This window comes from Plectropomus leopardus, chromosome 20, assembly GCF_026936395.1.
Source record: "Plectropomus leopardus strain MGB_pleo_1.0 chromosome 20, ASM2693639v1, whole genome shotgun sequence".
Taxonomy (NCBI): Eukaryota; Metazoa; Chordata; class Actinopteri; order Perciformes; family Serranidae; genus Plectropomus; species Plectropomus leopardus.
The window spans coordinates 19,202,625-19,224,302 of NC_142195.1; the positions used below are offsets into that span (position 1 = coordinate 19,202,625).

At 38.7% G+C, this 21,678-nt stretch overlaps 1 protein-coding gene across 1 annotated transcript in view; it reads left to right on the forward strand.

Moving 5' to 3' along the window:
• The window catches only part of LOC121959933 (matrix metalloproteinase-17), a 97,034-nt gene that overhangs the window by 55,183 nt on the left and 20,173 nt on the right, over positions 1 to 21,678 (forward strand). Inside the window, exons 3-4 of the mRNA XM_042509487.2 lie at positions 278 to 413; positions 14,433 to 14,719. Of these exons, the coding sequence (XP_042365421.1) occupies positions 278 to 413; positions 14,433 to 14,719 (423 nt within the window). The remainder of the gene's footprint in view (positions 1 to 277; positions 414 to 14,432; positions 14,720 to 21,678) is intronic.

Here is a 21,678-nt window from a genome sequence, read left to right on the forward strand (position 1 = left end):
TTTATGGCCTAAACAGACAGACTTATAACCACCTGTACATGTGCATATGTAAGCACAACAACACATACAGAATGAGTTACAGCTACTGAAACAGTCATTAGCAAACAGATGTTGAACCAAAGAGGTGGATGTCCACTTTATATATTCTTTGCATGTGTTAAGTAATTTAGTTTTCCCACTGGTAAAATGGTTACATTTACGGTGTTATTTTGATATTAGGCTTGATTAATGTACCTTAATATATCTGTATCACGTCTACCTCTCCTTTCCTCTTTAGACCAAGCCACACTGGGTCTAATGAAAACACCCAGGTGTTCTCTGCCAGATGTTTCTGAGATGGAGGTGACAATGGGCCGCAGGAAACGAGGCTTGAACCCTCAAAACAAATGGAGTAAGAGGCATCTATCCTGGAGGTAGGAATACATGAAAAACACTCTGTTAGACACTAGAAGGTTATACCCAAGCAGCAACCTCAGAGGCTGAAGAATGAAGCCAAGGCACAAGTGCCAAAAATGGTAGTTTCTCATATGGTCACTAGAGGTTGTCCCCAGTATGGCCAAAAGGAAGCCAGTCCTCATAGACACCCATGTTAAAATGCCTAACTTTACAGCCTGGCACTTCAAACGCTTTTGGTCTCTATAGATAATTTCCCCATTTAGGCTCAAAGTTATGCGTTCTGCTAGTCTGAAAGGAACAAAACACTAAAATTATGGATACAGTCACTTGTGTCACTGTGTCAGTGTTTGTGTTTGTGTTGTCAGTCAGATGAGACCAGTTTATCTCAGCCTAACACAATTCTGTTCACTCCAACTCAGTACATCACATTAGTGTTATACATGGAGCTAGAAATCATAAACCATCACATTTTCACAATTTTCTCCTCCATCTGTGCACCCTTTGGTGGATTAGATTAGGTGACTCTTCCTCAAGGCACACATCTTCTGGTTTCTATATCAATTTTGGCATGAAATGCATGGAATGTTTTTTTTTTACACTGACAGTAATTGCATCTCCAGGTCTATCCAGCTCTACTCAGACAACATTTGTATGATTCCTTAAGAGATAAAAGGCTTCGTCACAGAGTCGTTCTGCAGTTTTTTACTGTACATGATAAAATAATATGGTCATGTTAAGTGCAGCTGAACCATCTGTCAGAAATACAGCTTAGTGTTAGACAGCAGAGGGACAGGCAGTGAAACATATGGTTGGCCTGTGCTGATTCACATACGGTATTACGAGTGATTCAGCAAGGCACCAAGGGGATGATCTCAGCTGGTGTGTCAGCTAGTCTGTGTAACATGTGCGCACCCAAAACACAACAACCGACACATTAACACAGTTGATACAAACGCACATGCAGAAAAATACCTGACTGTTCCAACACTCACGATACAAATACACCAACACTTTCACATGAGGTTGGGTTTCCCATATTCTCACTCTCTCTGCTGGTGAGAGATGTTTGTTAAGGGTCACTGCTTCTCAGTCAGTCAGCCATCACACACAAGTCATAACAGACTTACCACAACTTTTGATAAAATCTTCCCACTTCTGTCTTAACCTATTCCTGACCACTGAACTCCCAGACTTCAGCCAACAGTGTTGATGTTGATTAGAGGAGTCCGTCTTGAACATATTTAATGGTGTGACAGAACATTTATTATCTAATTAACTAATTGAAATCATGTATGGTAGAGTCAATGCTAGTATGTACCTTATTGCACATGCACACTTTTACTTGAGTACTTTGCATTTAGTGCTAATTTTAAATGACATTTACATACTACCTGTCACCTTGATTATAATTTCTAAAACCTGTATTAGTCTGAGTGAAAAAAATACCTTGTCTAAATGTAATGACTAAAAGTTGACCAAAATGTTGTGAATTTTCCTTGACTAAAACATTGTGAGTTTTCATTGACTTAAACTAGACGATGATGACTATTAACTATGAAGGATAAAATGACTAAAATGTGATTAAAACTACTAAGCATTTTCGTCTAAAGACAAAGACTAAATCTAAAGTTGCTGTCAACATAAACACTGGACTAGGAAAATGATTCTTGGGAGAGAAAAAAATGTGTGTACAGGTTCAGCTTCACAGAGCCTCAAACATGGCTGTAGACTTTTAGTCTTGATGGAAATCAAGTGACAGTTGACTTGTGCTTTGCAGTACATTTTAGCCACAGACGTCTTCTCGCACAGTGACAGTTGTTCAGTTGCCCCCTCATAGTTCATCCAAGCACCAAGCAGAGCTCATTTTGCTTGCCTTGGATTTAATTGCTCAGCCAGTTTTGGAAGAAAGTATTGGAGTTGAGAAACGTATAATTAAAACATTCTTAAAGTTGCTAAATGTTATGATTAAACTCTTGGCAAGTTAACAGTGGCAGAATGTATACTTTTAGACATTTAAATTAGACATTTTGGCAAAAATATAAACAGTATCCTGAAAAAAAAGAACAATAAGAAATCTAGATTGAAGTAGATTTTGTGCATTTAATGCTGCTCTTCACAGTGGACTGTCATCTTTGTTTGTTTTATTCTTCTTCCCTCAGTTAATGCGAGTGCTAAGACATTTTTTCATAAGTATAAGTGGTTAAATTGCTTTAGTTCAGATGAGGAGCAGGGTGTTTACCGCTGACAGGTGAGCACAGCATCTCAGCTCAGTGGGGTGTTGCTTTGCCAGGAGCTGCAGTGTGTACCTGACAGCAGGAACGCTCTAAAACAGACAGGTAGGCTCTGAAAGTCTTGGCTATGCTTTCAGAATATGTGATGCTGAGAAAGTAAATTTGGTTCACAGCACTGAGAATACATGTGAAGTAAAGTTAGCAGTAATCTATTTGGTAGATAAGTATTTATGTACCTGAGAAAAGCCTTTATTTCAGTCATTCCTGCCCAAGTTAACGAGAGTGAACACACTGTCCATGTGGGCCAAAGCAGCCTGCAGAGGAATGATGACCTGAGGAGGCTAATAGATCTAAGGTAGGAAAGAAGAACAGCAAAATGAAGCGAGATGCGGAGGAAAAGCAGGACATCAGGGCACTGGAGGATTGAAGAAACGGGTCGATAAGCTGGAACGATGGGATGGCTCTGGGAGCAGGAGGAAGTGAGGGGGCTGCGGTAGTTACTGTGAAAGCAGGACATAAAATAAAGTAGAGCTTGGACTGAGAGAAAATGGTGAAGATGATGAGGCAGGAGGATGAAGACAAGTTGTATAATGTTGAGTTCAGCTCCTTTCTAGGAGAAATAAAAACATAAAAGAGATGTATCTGTCGGCTTTGTAACTGATCCAGAGAAATGTTTGAGATCTAAAAATCCTATTTTTACAGTCTTTATATTCTGAGAGAAGGAAACTTTAAAAGAAGTTTCTGTGTTTGCCAGATTCAATGTGAAAGGCACCAAGACAAGCACAAATACCGTATTAAAAAATATGCTTCACTGTTTAGTATATATGAATAGTTTGTTATTACTAGTATTTTTTAATCATTGTCATTCATTTGTAACGACGAGAGGTGCATCTCAACTTTATCACTAGACAGAGCACAATACTTTTTTTGTGACTTTTTATAATACTTGCAAAAACAATGACATTCCCATTTTATTCACTTCCAGTTTGTGTTTATTGCAGCCCAGTCGCCAGTATAAATGCTGGCACTGTACATTTCTGAAAACCACAGAAACATTAAATTTGTATGTTATTTTTTGGCAGATTTGTTTAAAACAAAAGCAGCACTTTGGTTAACACTTTTGGCTTTAAGTGCCCACTGTTTTAAGCACTATCTCTGCAGGAAATGCAGCAATGTCTTGATTAAAAAAGAACTCTTTTTGTGGCACAATCCCAGATGAAAACACAGTGATAGGTCCATAAAAAAAAAACATTTGGTGCTTAAAAAGCCCCTGAAAATGCAGTAATAACCCGCTAAAAACAGGTATTATTATATCATTTGTCCCAAACATTGGTTTTCAGCTTGGCAGGCATCTCGTCAAAGTGTCATGCCATCCAGCATTCCCTCCACTTCTCAATAATAAAGTCTGCTCGTATCCAACATCAATTTAGAAACATTAATATGATACTGGAGTTATACCCCACACACACACATGCTAACTAGATATGTTTTTTTCTGAATGCAGGATGTATATTATGTGTCTGTGTTTGTCGGAGGGGTATGTGGTTGCATATTGTACAGTCTTTTTGAGGACTGCTGGTGGGCGACGTTACAGGTGGTTTTTTTTGTTTTTTTTATTTGTTTTTATGTCATTCTGTTGATTGTTTAGAGTTTGTGGATGCAAGACAAATTTCTGTGAAAATGAACTATAAAGTGTCATTTTATCTTACCTTTTCTTACCTTACTTATGAAACATACAAATGTAACATATCTGTGGTCTGCAGAAACGTCTAAAGCCAACATTTTCTTCTAGTCACAGGGCTGGTCTAGGGCTAAAAGCAAATGGTGGCATGCTGACATGCTAAGCTGGTGAACATTGAAAACGAATACCTGCTTAACATCACCAAGCATTGTAATCGTGACCATGTTGGCATCCTGAATCTGATAATAGCATTTAGTTCAAAGCACCAGTGTTTCTCAGTAAAGCCTCACAGAGCCATCTATCAGCTACTGTGGCTGACAGAATCTTGAGAGAGGTTCATTGGCAATGTTGTTTATTTATTTATTTATTTAAAATATATGAGTGCCGTGCATCAACAGTGTAATTGCAAGAAAAGTCACCCTGGTTTCCAATTACTTTAACTTTGTGCCCTGCTATATAAAGGATTTTTTTTTTTCCTTCACTGGAATTGACTATTGACACTAGACGTAATCTCGCAACCCTTATTTGGCATCTATAAAGCCTCTGCAGAACCAGTCAGCTACACTGGAAGAAATGTCTGTATCTCTGGATGTCCTAAAATGTTGTCTGTTTCCTCTAGGAAACAGCCAACATTCAGTGTAGCAAGCAGATATCAGAGCCAAGACTTCCTCTTTCGTGTGCTGCTCATTTCAGCTAATCTTTCTAAACAGATATCTATAAACAGATATGTGTATCTAACAGATATATAGGTTCCAAGATAGCATTTTAGCCAGTGCCTTCTGACTCTTTTGCTTTCCACATGGACTTTTAAGTCAATGCTTCCTGCACTACAAATGGTGTACAAAGGGAAATCTGAACACTGCAAATACCACAATCTTGTCTCATTGCCTACAGATTTTGCACATATATGCAGATATCTGTTTAAAGAGATAACATTGGGCATAAATCATGAGGTGCAGAATCATCCAATATAAATGCATTTCTCTGACTGGTTCATCCTCACTGGTTTGCAGCAGCACAGATCAGGCTGCGAGAAGGATGAGTTCAGAGGGATGAATCACTTGTCACCGGGGGCTGGATGGTTATGGCTTATTGATATCAAATTACCTGGTGACTTTGTCCCTGTGGCATTGCCTTGTTGAAATAATCCCCCACATCCACCCACTGGAAGCTTTCAGTCAGAGATACAGACATTTCTTCGGGGTCACGATATGATTGCAACGGGGCTCCCGTAAGGTCTCAGCTGACCTGGAAAACCGAGTGGCAGCAATCCAGCCTCGCAATGCACCGAAACTGCTGTACAGAGTCGACATCTGCTTCAGGGGACCCAGCATGCACACTGCTCTGAGGAGGTCTGCTGTTTTATGACTGGAACTTTTTGCTTTTTTCTCATCACTCGCCCTCTCACTCCCTGCTTCTCTCCATCCTGCTACTGCCAATCCGCTACTGCCCATCACTCGCCTTACAGTACCTTGAGCTTGGACCCCTTTGTCCTTGTGAAATAAGGGAGCCTTCTACTTGCAGCTTTCACATTTATGCGCTAAGAAGTTTTACTGGAAATTTGAGATATACAGTACAGACCTTGTGTCTTCTGTAGATTTCTTTTCAGCCTGCAGCTCTTGCCATTGAACAGATGGTAAAATTATTGTGCTTTTATTATAAACACTTGTGGAATATTTGTTGATGTCAGATTCAGTCACATTTTGAGAGGTTGCCATATGGTGTGATTTATCAGTAAAACAGCATAAAGCATTGATATTCTATCCAGAGCCGTAGCCTTGGGAGAGTTTGGATGTAATTTAATGAAAGCATTCTTTTTTTTAACCAAGTTTTTGGTTCAATATGGAGAATGTGTGGTTCCATGCTTGCTTCTTTAGTAAATGGATATTTACTGTAATATTCTGGTGCGTAGCTAATCTGTGAGGTAGAAAATCACCACCTACACACTCGTCCACTCAGAGACATCCACTGTACACGCAGTCTTTCACCTTTTGCATTCTATTGTATCCTGTTCCTTTATTCACCGCCAAGGTCTCTGAATTGTTGACACTACACAGCGAACATTAATATTCATCTGCAAGCAACAGATGAAGTATTGAGGAACCTTAACATCAGCTTAAAAGTTAATCAACAGGGAGAAGAACTACCTAGACTATTGAATAGGTATATTCACATAGGACTGTAAACCTTGAGGTGTTAGTTGGAATATACAGAAACACTCAAATACAGTAAACTCCTCTCTATTGACTGTATCATAACAACAGCATAGTATAAGTTGTAGAACCACTGAGTTGAATGACATGTGGTGTACAGTATAAGAAAACGGATATATACCTGATATGCTCCAGTAAATGTCTGTTACAAGAAGTGTCAATACATGTTCTCGTGATCTGGTCTTTGTAGCACATATGCATCATGTATTCAAAAAATTAAGAATGAAGTTTTATATAGTTTCAAAAGCATGCAAGAAATAAAATATACTGATTCCTTCTTTACAATGGCAACAGATTCCCCTTCCATTTACATACCAGAATGCCAACTCTGTCCAAATCTGATTTTTTACCATGGAGCAGCTAGCATATTAGGCAGCATGGTGAGTAGATTCACCAGTTTTCTGTAAATCAGTTTTCATAAAATCAACCAATATGCCATGAAAGTTTCAATAAATGTCCTAATCAGGCAGAAAAAGTGTTTTTTAGCAACTCACTTAGACCACTTGGACACAGGTCAGTCTGCTTTGCAGTCTGTTCTACCAAAATGCCTCTTTCTATGCCTATTTCTGGGGTTGGGAAAGAGTACTTTGAAATGTAATCAGTTACTTAGTGCAAATTACATGGCAATTTTTGTAATTTCTCATGCTATCCACTGGATTACAAAAATAATTTTTACAAATCTGAATACTCTTTGATAACTTTTGGATTACCTAAACATCAAATTGCACCTTCCACAAAGAAATGGATGTGGCCACAAAATTTGAGCTCTATGTACAGGTCAAATCAATCACCCATGTTAATTAATGCAATGAAGTGAAGTATATTTTAAAGACATAATCAAAAATGTAATCATTAATCCTTGACAATGTAAGTATAATCTTATCACATTTTTTTTCAAATTTAATCTGGATTGATCGTAATTACTTACTATTCTAATCTGATTATGTAATCCCAATTACATGTAATCTGTTACTACCCAGCTCTGTTGATTGTCAGTTGCACAGCTCCATGTGCCCAATAGCACAGTTAAACATTCTGCCACAAGAGGGCTCTTGGACAACAGTCAGAGGCCTGCCCAACATAGACAAGGTCTTAAACCATCAGATTTGACAGAAAAAAAACTGAATGTTGTAAGTGAGCTGTTAAGAAAATGCATCATATATATTGATACAGTATTGGCAAGACTTATTTCCTTCCTTGTTACATGTGTGTACCAGAGTTACTTGCACAGATGGTTTAATGGACAAAAAAAGAAAGTTTTACACCTTTTCAGATCAGATATACATGAACAACTGAGAAAAAGATTCAAACTCCTACAGCCATTTTATTTACATGACAACTAGAACGTTTATTAGGTTAACTTAATTTAGTCATACTTGCCCATATTTATGTCATTACATCCATCATCTTGGCTGTGCATCTCAGTCAAGCCCATCATTCCCTTCCCAACATGAACTACTGCTTCAGCATCCTAAATTTTTGGATAGGCATAGACTATAAATAATGCATGAAAAATGCATTGCAAAGCACTGCCCTCCTCTTTCTAAGTTCAAGGTAAAAACATTTATCTCCAAATCCTGTGTTTAGATCCAGTAAATAGCATTCAATCTCATACAACTCGATAAATTCAAGACTTTATTTTTAAACCAGGGAAATTAATACGTTCAAAAATCCAATTTCACAGAAACAAGCATAACTGGCTATAAAGTAAGTCAAGTAGTGTACTTTGTATTCAAAAAGCACGTTATTAGCCACATTCTGAATACCTCTTTTGGCACAGTAATTGCAAAATTTGATGGCTCTGTGAGATTTCAGTATCAGTCAAAACAAAGATATTTTTATGTGTTAAGTCTCTGATTAGTATTACCACTGTGTTGTTTTTGAAGTTACAGACCTCATTATACTTGACCTCTTTCATAAATTTCTTTGATCGTCCAGTAAATATAGAAGCACTCATAGAGCTATTTTCACTTAAAAAGCATCCTACTCAAATACAATTACTAGAATATTCCTTTGATTAAAACAAACAACAAAAATAAACCAGTCAACAAGATTAAAAATATACATATCTTGGTATTTTTGATAATCAAGGATGTAGTTTATGGTCATATTTAAATTTAACAAAAGATATATGATTAAATGCATGAATGTTGAATCATCATGAATATTGAGACAGATTTGCGTATTTCATCTATTTGCTTGCTTACGCTCATCCTTCTTTCATCCCCATCAACCTATAACAATACCTCTTTCCCCTCCTCCTTCATCATGCTGTTTCCTCCTCTTCCATCCTCTGTTTGTCAGTTAAGCACCATAGCAAAAGATTCAGAGTCTGTCCAGGACTGCCTGCTCAGGAGTGTCAGGATGCGCTTTGATGTAAGCAGTTCTTTATGGAGGTATTATATTTGATTGATGTGGAAACGTCTGACAGTACACTCTGTTCTCAGATATTTATTTGTGAGTCAATGATGCACACTCAGAAGCTCGTCTGCTGCTAAACAGCCCTCAGCCACCGACCCGGTGATGACTCCTGCTTTATGCTGCAGCCAAAAACTCTTACATCTGCACTTTTTTTTCTCTCCAGACTCTGCTGGCTCATGTGCTTATCACTTTATAACTGCTCATCAGTCACGGCCATGAAATTTGAGCAAAATAAACGTTTACTCCGTGATCACGAAGCCATCAACTTCATCAGCCTCAAGTTCTTTTACAGATGAGCTGAGAAAACCTGTATTGTTGCCCACAAAAACTTTGAATGTCATCAGTCAACAGTCTGATTTTTTTCAGTTCTGTGAATAAAGTTCCACAGAATAACTAATTTAAAAACATAGTTTGACATATTTGGAAATGTAATTATTCAATTTCTTGCTAAGAGTTAGATGAGAGGATCGATACCCCTCTCACATCAAGGGCTAAATATGAAACTATTGAGCAATCGTAGCCAGTTTAGCTTTGCATAAATACTGGCAGCAACCCCTGCTCCTGACGGCTGTGCCATCCGTGTGTGAGTGTGTTTGAATGCTTAAAACTTAGTAGCAAGTGGCACCCTGTATGGTAGCCTTGGCCACTCATGTATTAACATCCAGTATGTAAAGGGGTGTGTAAACAAGTAGTGTTAAAGCACTTTCAGTGGTTGAAATCCTAGAAAAGCAATAAGGACCCCATGAGAACATAAAGCAAATAAGCACATTTTCTCATGTCAAACTCCTTTAAGGACACTGCCATGTATGAAAGGGTAATAGGGGCTGCAGTGAGACTTTAAACAGAATTTATTGACTTGTGTGATACAGTGTATGTATAACACAACATAGGATATGTCATTATTAAAGGATATCTCTAAACAGATATCTGCAAATATATGCAGAATTTGTAGGAAATGGGACAAAATTTTGGTATGTATGTAAATTTTGTATGTAAATTTTGTTCTGGTTTCTGCTTGTAGTCCATCTACAGTTGAAGTTGTATTGACAACTCATGTTTGAGCAGGTAAACAGTCGGTCCAGAGAGGTTCATTGCATTGGCTGAAATGCAATCTTGAAACGTATTCACAAACGTCTGACGACAATTTAGCCTTTTATTAGCCTTTTTTCTGATTTATCAGCATTCATAGGCAGATACCTTTTCAAAGAGATAAGTCAAAATGACAGGTGCATGGAAGAGTAAGTCTTTGTCTAAATATTTGCTTGCTGAAAGGATAATTTAATAGTGTCAGTTTGCTAAAGTATTTGTTTAATAATAATCTTTTGTCTTAGTCTTGATTGGTCTTGGTCAAGAATTTCCTTCAAGAAAATGTTGTCATATTTTAGTCCTGACATATTAATTCAACATATTTAATTAATTTACTCTGACAATATGTATCATGTCAAGTAAAATGAGACATTAAGGTAGATTAATAGTAATACCTGCTCAGTTCAACTGTAGTTGAATCATTGTTATCTTTTTGACAGGAGTAACACTCAAGCATTAAAAAATAAAATAACCTGTACTAGTGTGGACTTGAGGGCAAACTGCCCAATAAACATCAGATATTACAGGAGTTGGTTGCTTGATCAAAACAAAATCAATACCGTTTTTAAAATCAAGGTGTAAGATTGACAAACTGACAAGATCCCAGCCATGCTCTGTGAGGTTAACCAAATTTAAAGGAGGCTCCGCGGGGACATGACACCTAGTTCATTTTCAATGCACCTATAGTCTTCTTATGTAAACACAAGCACTTCCCTGAGGCTCTTCAGTTCATCTTAGATGCAGGGCAGGACTGTTCTGACCTTGGCAGACCTACCTACAATCACACACACACACACACACACACACACGCTGACATACATAATGGATGCACATACATACTCACACAGTGACAAAACAATGCACTCGGCCTCTCCATCTTTCTCATCAACATTCTTCCAAACGCTCACACACACAAACATACACCATCGCCCGCCCTCGTCCGTCTGAATTAGGACTAATAAGCAGGTGAATTGTCTGTGGAGGTTGAGCCATTTGCAGTGACCTTGGCTAACTGTGGTTTGCAGCGCAGGTCAGGCACTCAGGCAGTATGAATAAGTGGGCTGCGTGGGCACATTTTTGTGAACAAATCAACGCAAGAAAAGAAATCATACTCACCGCACAGCACAGGTCTCCCCACAGAATAGGTGGTCTGATTGGATTTTGAAGTGACTAGTTGCATAAATTTTCATCTTAATGATGTAAAATTCCTTTTCAAGCTGCTAATGCCGTATTGCTTCAAGCAAAAGTCGCTAATGCCGCCCATGTGTTTTCTGACATGTTGACAGAGACATATTTGTTAATTAATACATTAATTAGCTTTAGCTGCGCTAATGAACTAATTTGCATCACTGGTTGTGTTAAAGACATTGTGGTAACAGCAGAACAGCAGGCGGCTAAAGTGTTCACTGTAGTGAGGAGAAGGAGAAAATACTGTGAATAGCAAATGTAGGCTGAAAATATGGAGAGAGGTGTAAAAAGGCTGATAAGAGGGGTGTCAAAAGGCTGATTATACTCCTCTCAGTTACTGTTGTTCATATCCACCTGGCAAATGTAGGTCCAATATTTGCTCTCCTTTCAGCACTATTTTGTTCTCCACCATCTCCTGAGGCAAAATCTGTCTCTTCAGTGTCTAAACGCTCCAGCATATTCACCAGCTGGTTGCTTACTTTGCCTGTCTGGTGTTTGATGCTGGGCAGATCGTGTACAGTGGGCTTTCAGAATTTTTTTCTCCCAAAAACTGAAAAAAAAAAATGGGTTTAGATATACTAAAATTGTCCATAGGGCTTATTTTCTAGTTTCACTAACTCCTTTTCAAAATGCTTCAAATACTTCAAAACCTTAATCAACGCCAGGGTAACTGACATCAAAAATCAGTATTTGCATGCTCTGTTTTACCCCCAAAAACCCATATCGCCCATAAATTAAGAAACAGTAATCCAACATTATGCATCATGTATCAACATTATTTATAATTAGTTATTATCTGACAACATACATGGCAGGCTTACAGAAACGTAGAAAGATGTTCAAAAAGCTGAACCCTGAAAAAGTGCCAGATATGGCCATGGAAAATGGCATATCCCAAATTATAAAAGCAAGGGAAATCACCTGAAAACTGTAAGTAACAGTTTAGCCATTTTGCAAAGTATTCTTTTTTTGTAGCCTTTATAATGTTACTGTGACATACATGTTAATAAAGTGTTTGATAGCCATGTTATTTTTGGGGCATCAACGGAAAACTGATCCTTCAATAAAGTGCGTCAAAGCTTCAAATGATCACAGATATTTCTCACTGAAGCCTCAGTGCCCAAAAAAAGGTATTCGAGACAGCCCTTTTTCACAAACAAGTCGTGAGTCTTTATTAGAGATGCTTTATACCCATTCAGTTCTATCTCAATTTCAAGAAAAATGCATACTTTGTTGTTCCAGGTACAGTGATCTCTGAGGGAGAGATTGTTTTAAAGCAGAAGAAGGACAAGGAAGCTTTAAAAAGCAAAATGTGTAGTGCTTGGACCTACAAGAAAATCGATCATATACTGTACACACTTATCATGTAACCTCTCAAGGTGAAATATTTGAGGAAAGGAGAGAGGAGAAGAAGAAAAATGACGAACGGGATGATGTGTATGTACAACAAGATCAATTTCTGTACATTGAAGAGTGGATAAAAAGAAAGCAGTGAAAACTTAAGAAACTGAAACAAAGACAAGACAAGACAGAACTTGCTTACTTGTCCTGTTGCTGCTTAAGAAGTGATTTAAAAGATTGTAGAGATTTCACTGTTGTGAGCCTCTCTGGCAGGTGTTCAGAAGTTTGACAGTAAAGGTCCGGTCACCCTCTGCTACAAGAGGAGTCGTTGGAACAGCTGCTGCTCGGGCTCATGTGGGGATGAAAGGTCTGAAGTATCGCTGGCTCCCTCGACTCAGTAAAATGCACTTTGATATCTTTGCTATAAAAAAACACCGGCAGGTCATTGGAATAAAGGATTTAAGATGACATGCCTCTAAGGAGGTAGCTCACAACATTGTTGGAGAGGTTTCCTTTATTCATTTATCTTGTTGGTAGAGCTTGACATTACACTGAGCATTTTTTCCATGAATTTCACCTGACATTCAGCTGCAGGTAACTCATGACCTGGAACATACAGCAGGTGTTTTGTCAGAGCAGGCGGACTTGTCCACTCAATTTGGCATGTTGACCGAAGTGGTTAAGTCAGGTTGGCAGCTGTTGATTGTGATGTAGTATAATGGAACGACCCTGTGTTTGGAACATGCAATACTTGACTTTCCACGTAAAGAGCAGCATGTTAAGCTAGTGAGAATGCTGGGGTCTAATGGTTTAATTACAGGTTGTTAAGTGTGGCGCCATCTGCATAATAATGAAAGTCTTGAATGATATCCAACAGCATTAATTTAAAGGTCCAGTGTGTAGGATTTAGGGGAATATATTGGCAGAAATTATATATTTCATAATAAGTATGTTTTCTTTAGTTTATAATCACATGAAGCTATGAATCCTAATGATGTTACCTCAGAATGAGCCATACATAGGGAGTGGGTCCTCATCTAAAAAGATCGCCATGTTGCACTGCCATGATTCTACAGTAGCCCATAAAGGACAAACCAAATACTGGCTATAGATAAGGCCATTCACATTTTTGCATTGGCTACTATAGTTTGCACCCCAGCATGCCAAACAGTGTTGGAAAACCACAGATTTTTTAAACATGAAACTATTTTACATATTGTTTTTACAGGTTTAACTTATCAGGTCCATTTGTTCTGGAGAATTTCTTTTGGGTTGAATAATTTGGCTGAATTCCACTGCAGACATCAGCAGGTGCTGGCTAGCAACTTTAGAGAACAAATGATTTGTAATGTGAAATTGCTTTATTCCGTGCTGTTACCAGTTTTTTAGACCATTTGTTTTGGAGAATAAGAGACGTCTGTGGATAATTCAGCATCTTGTGAAAAAAGAAAAAAAAAACTTCCTGAGCAATGACCGCTGAAGGAATCCTAACCAAGAGTTCATATTTGGCACATGGGAAAAGTTTCAGCTGGTAAGCAAATAAATGTGTTTGTGTATTGGTCAAAAGGTTAGAGATTGGTTGTTCTTGCAATTATGACATTTTTATTTTTCCATTAAAGGTTTGATAATGCAACATAATTGGGGTTATGATCAGAGTAATACGTCAAAGCTTTGTATGTACAGAGAACATTTTAGTGAGATTTGTTTAGGTGTAAAATGGTGTCTGTTTAGAAAGATGCTGAAAACTGTTACAGGGCTTTCTGAGGTAGTAAGCACAACACGCCTCAGAGTGAAAACCTGGCACCTAATAATCCCTTCGCCCTATTTCTTTCTTCTCTTATGTAACATATCAGTTTTCTCCCTTTCTTTTCTTAGAGTGAGGACATTCCCTAAGGATTCAGCCTTACTGGGCAGGGACACTGTTCGAGCCCTGATGTACTACGCCCTGAAGGTCTGGAGTGATATCGCGCCCCTGAACTTCCACGAGGTGGCCGGCAGTGATGCAGACATTCAGATCGACTTCACTAAGGCCGATCACAATGATGGATATCCCTTTGATGGGCCAGGGGGCACCGTTGCGCATGCATTTTTCCCTGGTGAGAGGTTCACAGCCGGGGATACACACTTTGATGATGACGAGGCCTGGACCTTCAGATCCCCAGGTGAGGAACTTTGCCTTTATGAGTTTTTATCAATTACTAAAGACAGAAAGGCAGAAGATGGAAGTACGATGGAGGAGAATGGATTTAGAATGATATTCTAGGAAACAGCTCATCAAAGCTTTTTCCTACAGACTCCCACAGTACTATAAAATGAGGAGAGACAGCGAATGTCTAGGAAACTCAAAAGAAAATGTAAAAGAGCCAAAAACTGTTTTGAACTTCCACACTCACCAAGACTTCTATATCCAAAACTAGAACGCTGACTGCATTTTGGAGCCAAGCTGTGCGTCTACCCCTTTGTTCATGCTCCAGATTCTATAATTAATATTTAATTTGTTAGAACTATGAATATAACATACAATGGCTTCAGACACAGGACTCAGAGTAGTGACTAAAGCAGTAGTGGTTGTTATCACAAGCTTATTTGGAGGCAAAAAAGGCATCCTTTCATTTCCTCCAACTGCTGTAAACACACAGTCTACTCTAATGCGCCTCTAATACCCTTGAATTCCTGTTTTTAGCAATTAAAACAAAGAAATTAAGTTTATTGATATTGATCCTACTTGATTGTTAAATTATGCTATGGGGGTTTCACAAGAGTGTGTTTAGAATCTCTAAACATATGATTGAGTAGCAAAAAGAGACAAAAGTAGGATATTTTGAGTGTCAAAGTATCTCTACCTGAAAACGAATCATTTCCTTTGATTTATGGCAATGAAAAGCTGAAAGGAATACCTACCAGACCTCTAAGTGGCACCATAATTGGTGTTGTCAACTAACAGCTGCTCCAATGACAATCGATTAAAGACTGATTTGGACACAATAACCCTTTTCACACAGGCACTGCAAACCTGAAATTATCTAGACATTACCCAGAGGACCTGTATGTGAGGACGCAAATGTCTGAATTAGTTGGTTTGGACATTAAACACACTTTTTCCTGCCAGCTTCCTAGTACAAAGTCCACTTAATGTCAGATTGAGCAAACCTGTGAGTAGAGAAGGTCATTGTCCGGAGGTTTCACAGTGGGTAAGCGGGCCTGTTGATGACGTTTCTATCAAACCAGATGAAAAACAAACATCCACTGGTAAAGAAGAGGGCTTATTTACACAAAGACAGCAAGGAAAATGTCTAATTGGAGAGATGGCGAGCTGAATGAACTTCTGTCGGTAAGGGCACAAGCCAAAATTGTTTGACAAAATTTAAATAATGCCAAGAGGCTCTGTTGCTTATGACCGAATTAAGAACCAGCTGCATGACTGTGGTGTAATTCATATCATGTCCTGCCTCCTGCATGCTCCTCCCAGGTACCGCCCCACACCTAAAACAAACAGAGTATTTCCAGTAAGTGAGAATGCTTTTGTAACAATCTCCTGTTGTATGCTGCATGTGTGAAAGGCAAACTCCAGACAGGTCCAGACAGGGCCTGATTCTCCTGACATTGTCCCGAATTCAATATGAAAAAGGCTAAAGACACAGTGATCAGATTTCCAGGATTGTGGACACACATTTTAAGCTGTTTACCACTATGTCCAGTCTTAAACAAGATAAGCCATCTGCAGTCTGTAGCTTCATATTTTGGTGATAGACATCTCATCTAATTCTTTGCAGTAATGCTTATTAATGTATCTCTGAAAATGTCAAACTTTTCTTTTATGTAAAGAATCTGATTACGTCTTCCACCACTGCTGAGGTTATCACTTAGGAAACAGGTTAAATTTTAATTTATTTTAATAAATGTAATGCCTTAATATCAGACAGCAATGCCAGACCCAGATCTGGCTTCACTGCTGCCTTCGATCTGCTGTCGGAGCTCTGTGGGGAGGAGGAGAGCTAAGACTGCAGGTCAGCAGCAGCTCCTCCTCAGGCCAGGACCAAAACTTTGCCTTGCTTCTCCCCCCGTCATCACTGATGACTGTCCCTGGGGTGGCAGTGTCCGTCTGCAGCACTTTTTTCAACACTGTAGCACAATAAAAATGTCACGTATATGGTGACGCTCTCGGGTACGGAACACCGTTACTATTGTGAAAGCTGAGTGGAGGGTGAGGGGAAGTTGGGGCGGTCATACTCGGGTATGGTACAAATTAATTGTTCCTTACATGAAAACGCCCTTAGTAATAGCCCATGCAGATTTTAACACATATTTCTTCAGTTTCCAAGAAACTTTGTCATGTGTGCAATACCATGACGATCACTTGATTTTAGACAGATAAGACACAATTCTTCATGACACATATTTTTCTCATGATTTTGACTAAAACCTCAGGCAGAAAAATAGGCTCCTCGGAGGGTTACAGGCTCACTTTGCTGTCCTCATCCACAGAGATGGAGTTTAAAGCTTGTAGTGGGGGTGTAGATGACACTGACTCTACCAGCTGGCGAGTCTGTGATGCAGCCAGGACCTGTGTTCATTTCCATTCTTTTGCTTTTGCCCTGGTATAACTGTGAACCATATGTTTCAGCTGCTCAATCTGCTCCAATTAGACCTCACAGCAGACTGCAGCAGTGGCAGGACATGATTGCATGATTCTGTCGTAGTTTCACAGTCATCTGCATAGATTTGGTCAATAGGAGCAGGGCAGTGAGAGGCGGGGATCAGGGGTGGGTTCTTGTCTTGACCTCAATCTGTTTCTTCCTCAAAATCAAACTTTTCAACATAATTTCAAGTCATGATTTGAACAGAGAAATAAAGCAAAAAAGATTCTCTGTGCAAAGAATAATGTTTTCAGTCCCAAATTGCGGGGTGGTAGCTGTAGTGTTAAATACTCAACCTTCACTGTGAGCAAGAGTGAAAAGATTCTGGCTGCGAATCATCTTACCTTGTTAGATGTTCCTGCCTTCAAGGTTACTTCTTTCACTCACCGCAATGAAAGCTGAAATGTACATCAAATAAAATACATCAGACTTTTTCATTTGTAAATCAGGCATCTGCCTCTTCCTCTTCAGCTGCTCTCTGTAAAAGCACTTAAGCCCCTTTATTTCTTATGGCCAATCGATGCCAATAAAAACAACGCTGCACTGTACGCTGCTGCTGGATTGTGTTAGATTCCTTTAGAACAGAAGTAGGATTTATATGATTTTAGATATACATAGCAGACCACAGACAACATTATTTGTGCGCTATAAAAAAATGAGATATTGATCCCCTCCTTGAAACTTTTGCTGGTGACCTTGTGATCTTTGTCATAGTCTTACTTTGAGATCAAATGCCTTAAGCAATTTGTGACTTACCTCCAGGCCAAGTTTCTTGCTAATTATACAATTTCAAATCTTCTCCTCCTTTCAAATGCACTAGAAATGATAGTAGCTACCCAATTAACTCAAAAGCAGTGTGGTTTTCAAATGTTTTAGCTTGACATTTAGGTAATTTCACAGCACTAAGAATGCACTTTTAGTATAACTGACCTACTGTGTGCAGCACCCACAATGCTGACTCTGAGTTTTAGTCTACTCATTTTGAGTGCAGCCTATGATTCTTTCAAAGTATACTTCTTTACTTCTTTGACTTTATTCTGTTTCATAAAATATGATTAACTGATTTGTCCACATGGGGACAGTACAGAACTAAGTTGTAAGCAAAATTTTGACAAATAAATACTGTCAAACAGTTAAATAATGATGATGAGACAGCCGATTTGATGCTGTCAGATCAGTACCATGGTATTGCTCCTGGGAAAATCCATCAACAAGTTAATGACCCAGATGCAGAGGTAGACATCTATTTCAGAGTGGTCCGTTCAATGTTTGCCCTGTTAGCACAAGCTTATACAGCAGCAGCTGACTTAAATCATCAGTAGGAGACCTCTTAGCTGACTGACATTTCTTCAAGTGGAACAGTTGTTTTATTCAATGGCTTTTTGGTCAGTCTGCGTTCTTCTAAAGATGTTTCTGTCTTTAAGAGAAAGGTTTTGCCCGTCAGGCTCCAAGAAAATGCCATCTTCTACCGTTAGCTTAGAAATGTTCATTTTACAGCACATAGCAACTTAATGTGATACAGTCTCTGGCTACAGTTTGATATAGTGTCAGAAAAAAATCGCTGAACGTCCGGCCAAACCGCGTTCAACCTCTATATGGAAAAAAAGAAACAAATAGTTGAATATTCATATTGATTAGCCAAATTCAATTTAACTGATTTACTACTAAGTCAGGTAGAGCCCTACTGATGAGAGCGTTGAACATGAACATCCACTGATCTGCAGGTGGTGGGAATGTGCCATGGTATGCAGAAATGCCCCTAACAGAGGCAGGGATGAATATGAATGCTAGCTAGTAAACATGGATAGAAACAATACAAGATTTACCAAAATTTTTCAAAATTTGGCTTTGCAAATCCTTTAGGGGGAAGGACATGCATTTGGCATTTCTGGTAGACCTCAACAGTACATTTAATGTGTATTTGTTATAGAAACATGACTTTGGTCTGTTCACAAGAAAATACTAGATGGCTCCTTTAATATTAAAATATTGACTATGACAGCTTTAAAAAAATGATTTAGGAAGGTAGAACTGTCATTTCATACTGAGAAAGTTTTGGTGAGTTCTTGTTGCTTTTTAATGCTAGACCAGCAAGAACAGTGAAAAAAGTATTATTTTGTCTTCATATTATGCGTTGAGTTTATCTTTTCTCTTAATGAGACAATACTGTACCTTACAAGTGCATTCCCAGAGTCTGTCGGTCAGGAGACGCAACAGTTTGCCTCTTTTCTTCCGTAGCATTTACCCATTGATGGTTTGGAGCCAGATGCGCCTGCATGTTGATTGTCGCTCATTGTTGCAAACTGAAAATGTATTAATTAAATTTGGACCATTGATGTGACAGTCCCACATCTCCTGTTTTTGTATAGCAGCCATCCAGTCTGTTCAGTCGCTTAAAGGGTCGTTTTTCTAGAGCTGCCAACTTGCCTAATTTAACACACTAAATATTCACAAAAGGAGTCGATGCAGACTTCCATTCCTCTCAATTAGTTTTTGACATGACATAATAGCTCTTTGTATTTCGCCTTGCCTTAGGCAGGCCAAAATCACAGAGAGTGAAGTGTCTCCAAACACATACAAACTAGCTGAGAAGGGAACGTTACATTTAATAACAGAGTCTGACCAATACATTGGCATAGTGGATATTATCAGCCAAGTTTCTGCCTCTTTCCTGGTGGATAATTAACAAAAACATTACAGTACAGGGATGCCAAAGATATGATTGAGGCAATTTGGAAACAGGACTGTCATTACACAGCTTCTTCCCTTGAGAGCACTGAGAAGTTCATTTTTCAACTGTAAAATGCCCCACTCAGTTCATATTTTGGTCAACATTCTCTGATTTCCAAATTTAAAGCACCATAACTCCAAAATGAGAGCTCGAGAATCTGACTTCAATTATAACTTTCACTTCTTGGAGGCTAGATGGAGATCAATAAACTCTGATAAATATTTCAAATTGCTCGGGGTCTAATTTTCATTTCTCTGGATACCTTTTTCACATATTTCCAAGGATTCAAGCCTATTCCTCTTCAGAAATATTAATACCATGATCAGCTTCCCATTTGAGTTTTACGAGTGAAGGTTAGGGTCTGAGCGGTACCGGAGCGTGGAATAAAATTAAGCCCCTGCTGTACTTTCCAATAATCTAGTGGGTAATGGCATCCTCAGTCAGAAGGTAAAAAGTGTGAGGGGGAAATATGTGGGTCAACTGTTGCTGCAGTAATCAGCAGAATTAATTTTAAGTGAGCTCACAAAATTTATTTCACTCTCAGAAAAATAAAGAGATCAGGCTACAGCATTTATTTTTCTTGAACAATTCTTCCATTTGCAATCTGCACAATACTGGACTTCACCATGACCATGTGTTGATGCAATTCTAGGCTTTGTTTCATCTTGTAAAGGAAGCATGTGTAAGATTAAGGGGGATTTAGGGGCATCCAGTGGTGAGGGATGCAGATTGCAACCAGCTGAAATTTTTCCCCAGTAGAATTCCTTGAGTGTTCATTGTTCGGGAGGTTTTTACCATGAGAGGAATCATTCACAAATATCTCCTTCTCTTCAAAAACAAACAAATGTGTGATTAAAACTGGTAAAACACTGAGTAAAGCAGTTTCATGTTACAAGTAAGTGATTCCTAAACGTTGTTTGACATATCAGAAACGACTGCTAGCCCGGCACCTGCTAATGTGTACTCTCCTTTTTTTCTGTAATAAGTTAAGCTCCAGACTTTCAGGAGATTTTTACAAGGCAAATATCAATTGAGGTCTCTTCCTCTCCAAAACAAACAAACCTGGTGCTTTAAACCTGTGAAAACACTGAATAAAGCTGTAACATGTAAAAAGTTCTGTGTTTTTCCAATGCTATCATTGCGCAGGTGCTGCTAAAGCAAGGTGCTGAGGTGAAAATGCAAATGGCTTATTGTCTACTCTAGGCTAATGTAGAAACATGGCAGTGCGTCATAGTGGACTCCAGCTATAATGAGAACTAGACCCCCAGTGAAGAGGCTCAGCCTTGTCTCAACTTTTTCCTAGTGGTCACATGCAGTATTGCAGTGAAAAAATCCCCTGTGGCCCAGCAGCATTTTCCCCAAGGCCACTTTTGTAAAAGACATGTCTGTATATTGCTGACAGAACACCTCCAACTGCAAACAAGGTCAATTATGACTCTTTTTATTATATTTTTTTGAGGCATGGTGGTTTTATATTTGTAAAACTTTCCTTGAGGGGAAAAAAGCGTGATGATTCTGTGATGTTGTGACAATGTGATGTCTATTAGCCAAGCAGGAAGTTGCAGGTGGGGCCAGTGGGAGAAACACTACTGGACATACATGGACATGGAGGACCCACTCCGAATGAAGATAAAAAGGGCTCATTCTAAGTTATTAAAAACACTACAGTTCTTATTTTCAGATAATTATTCACCAAAGAAAACACAAAAATGTACTATATTGTATTCCATTTCTGCCAATAAATCCCCCTAAA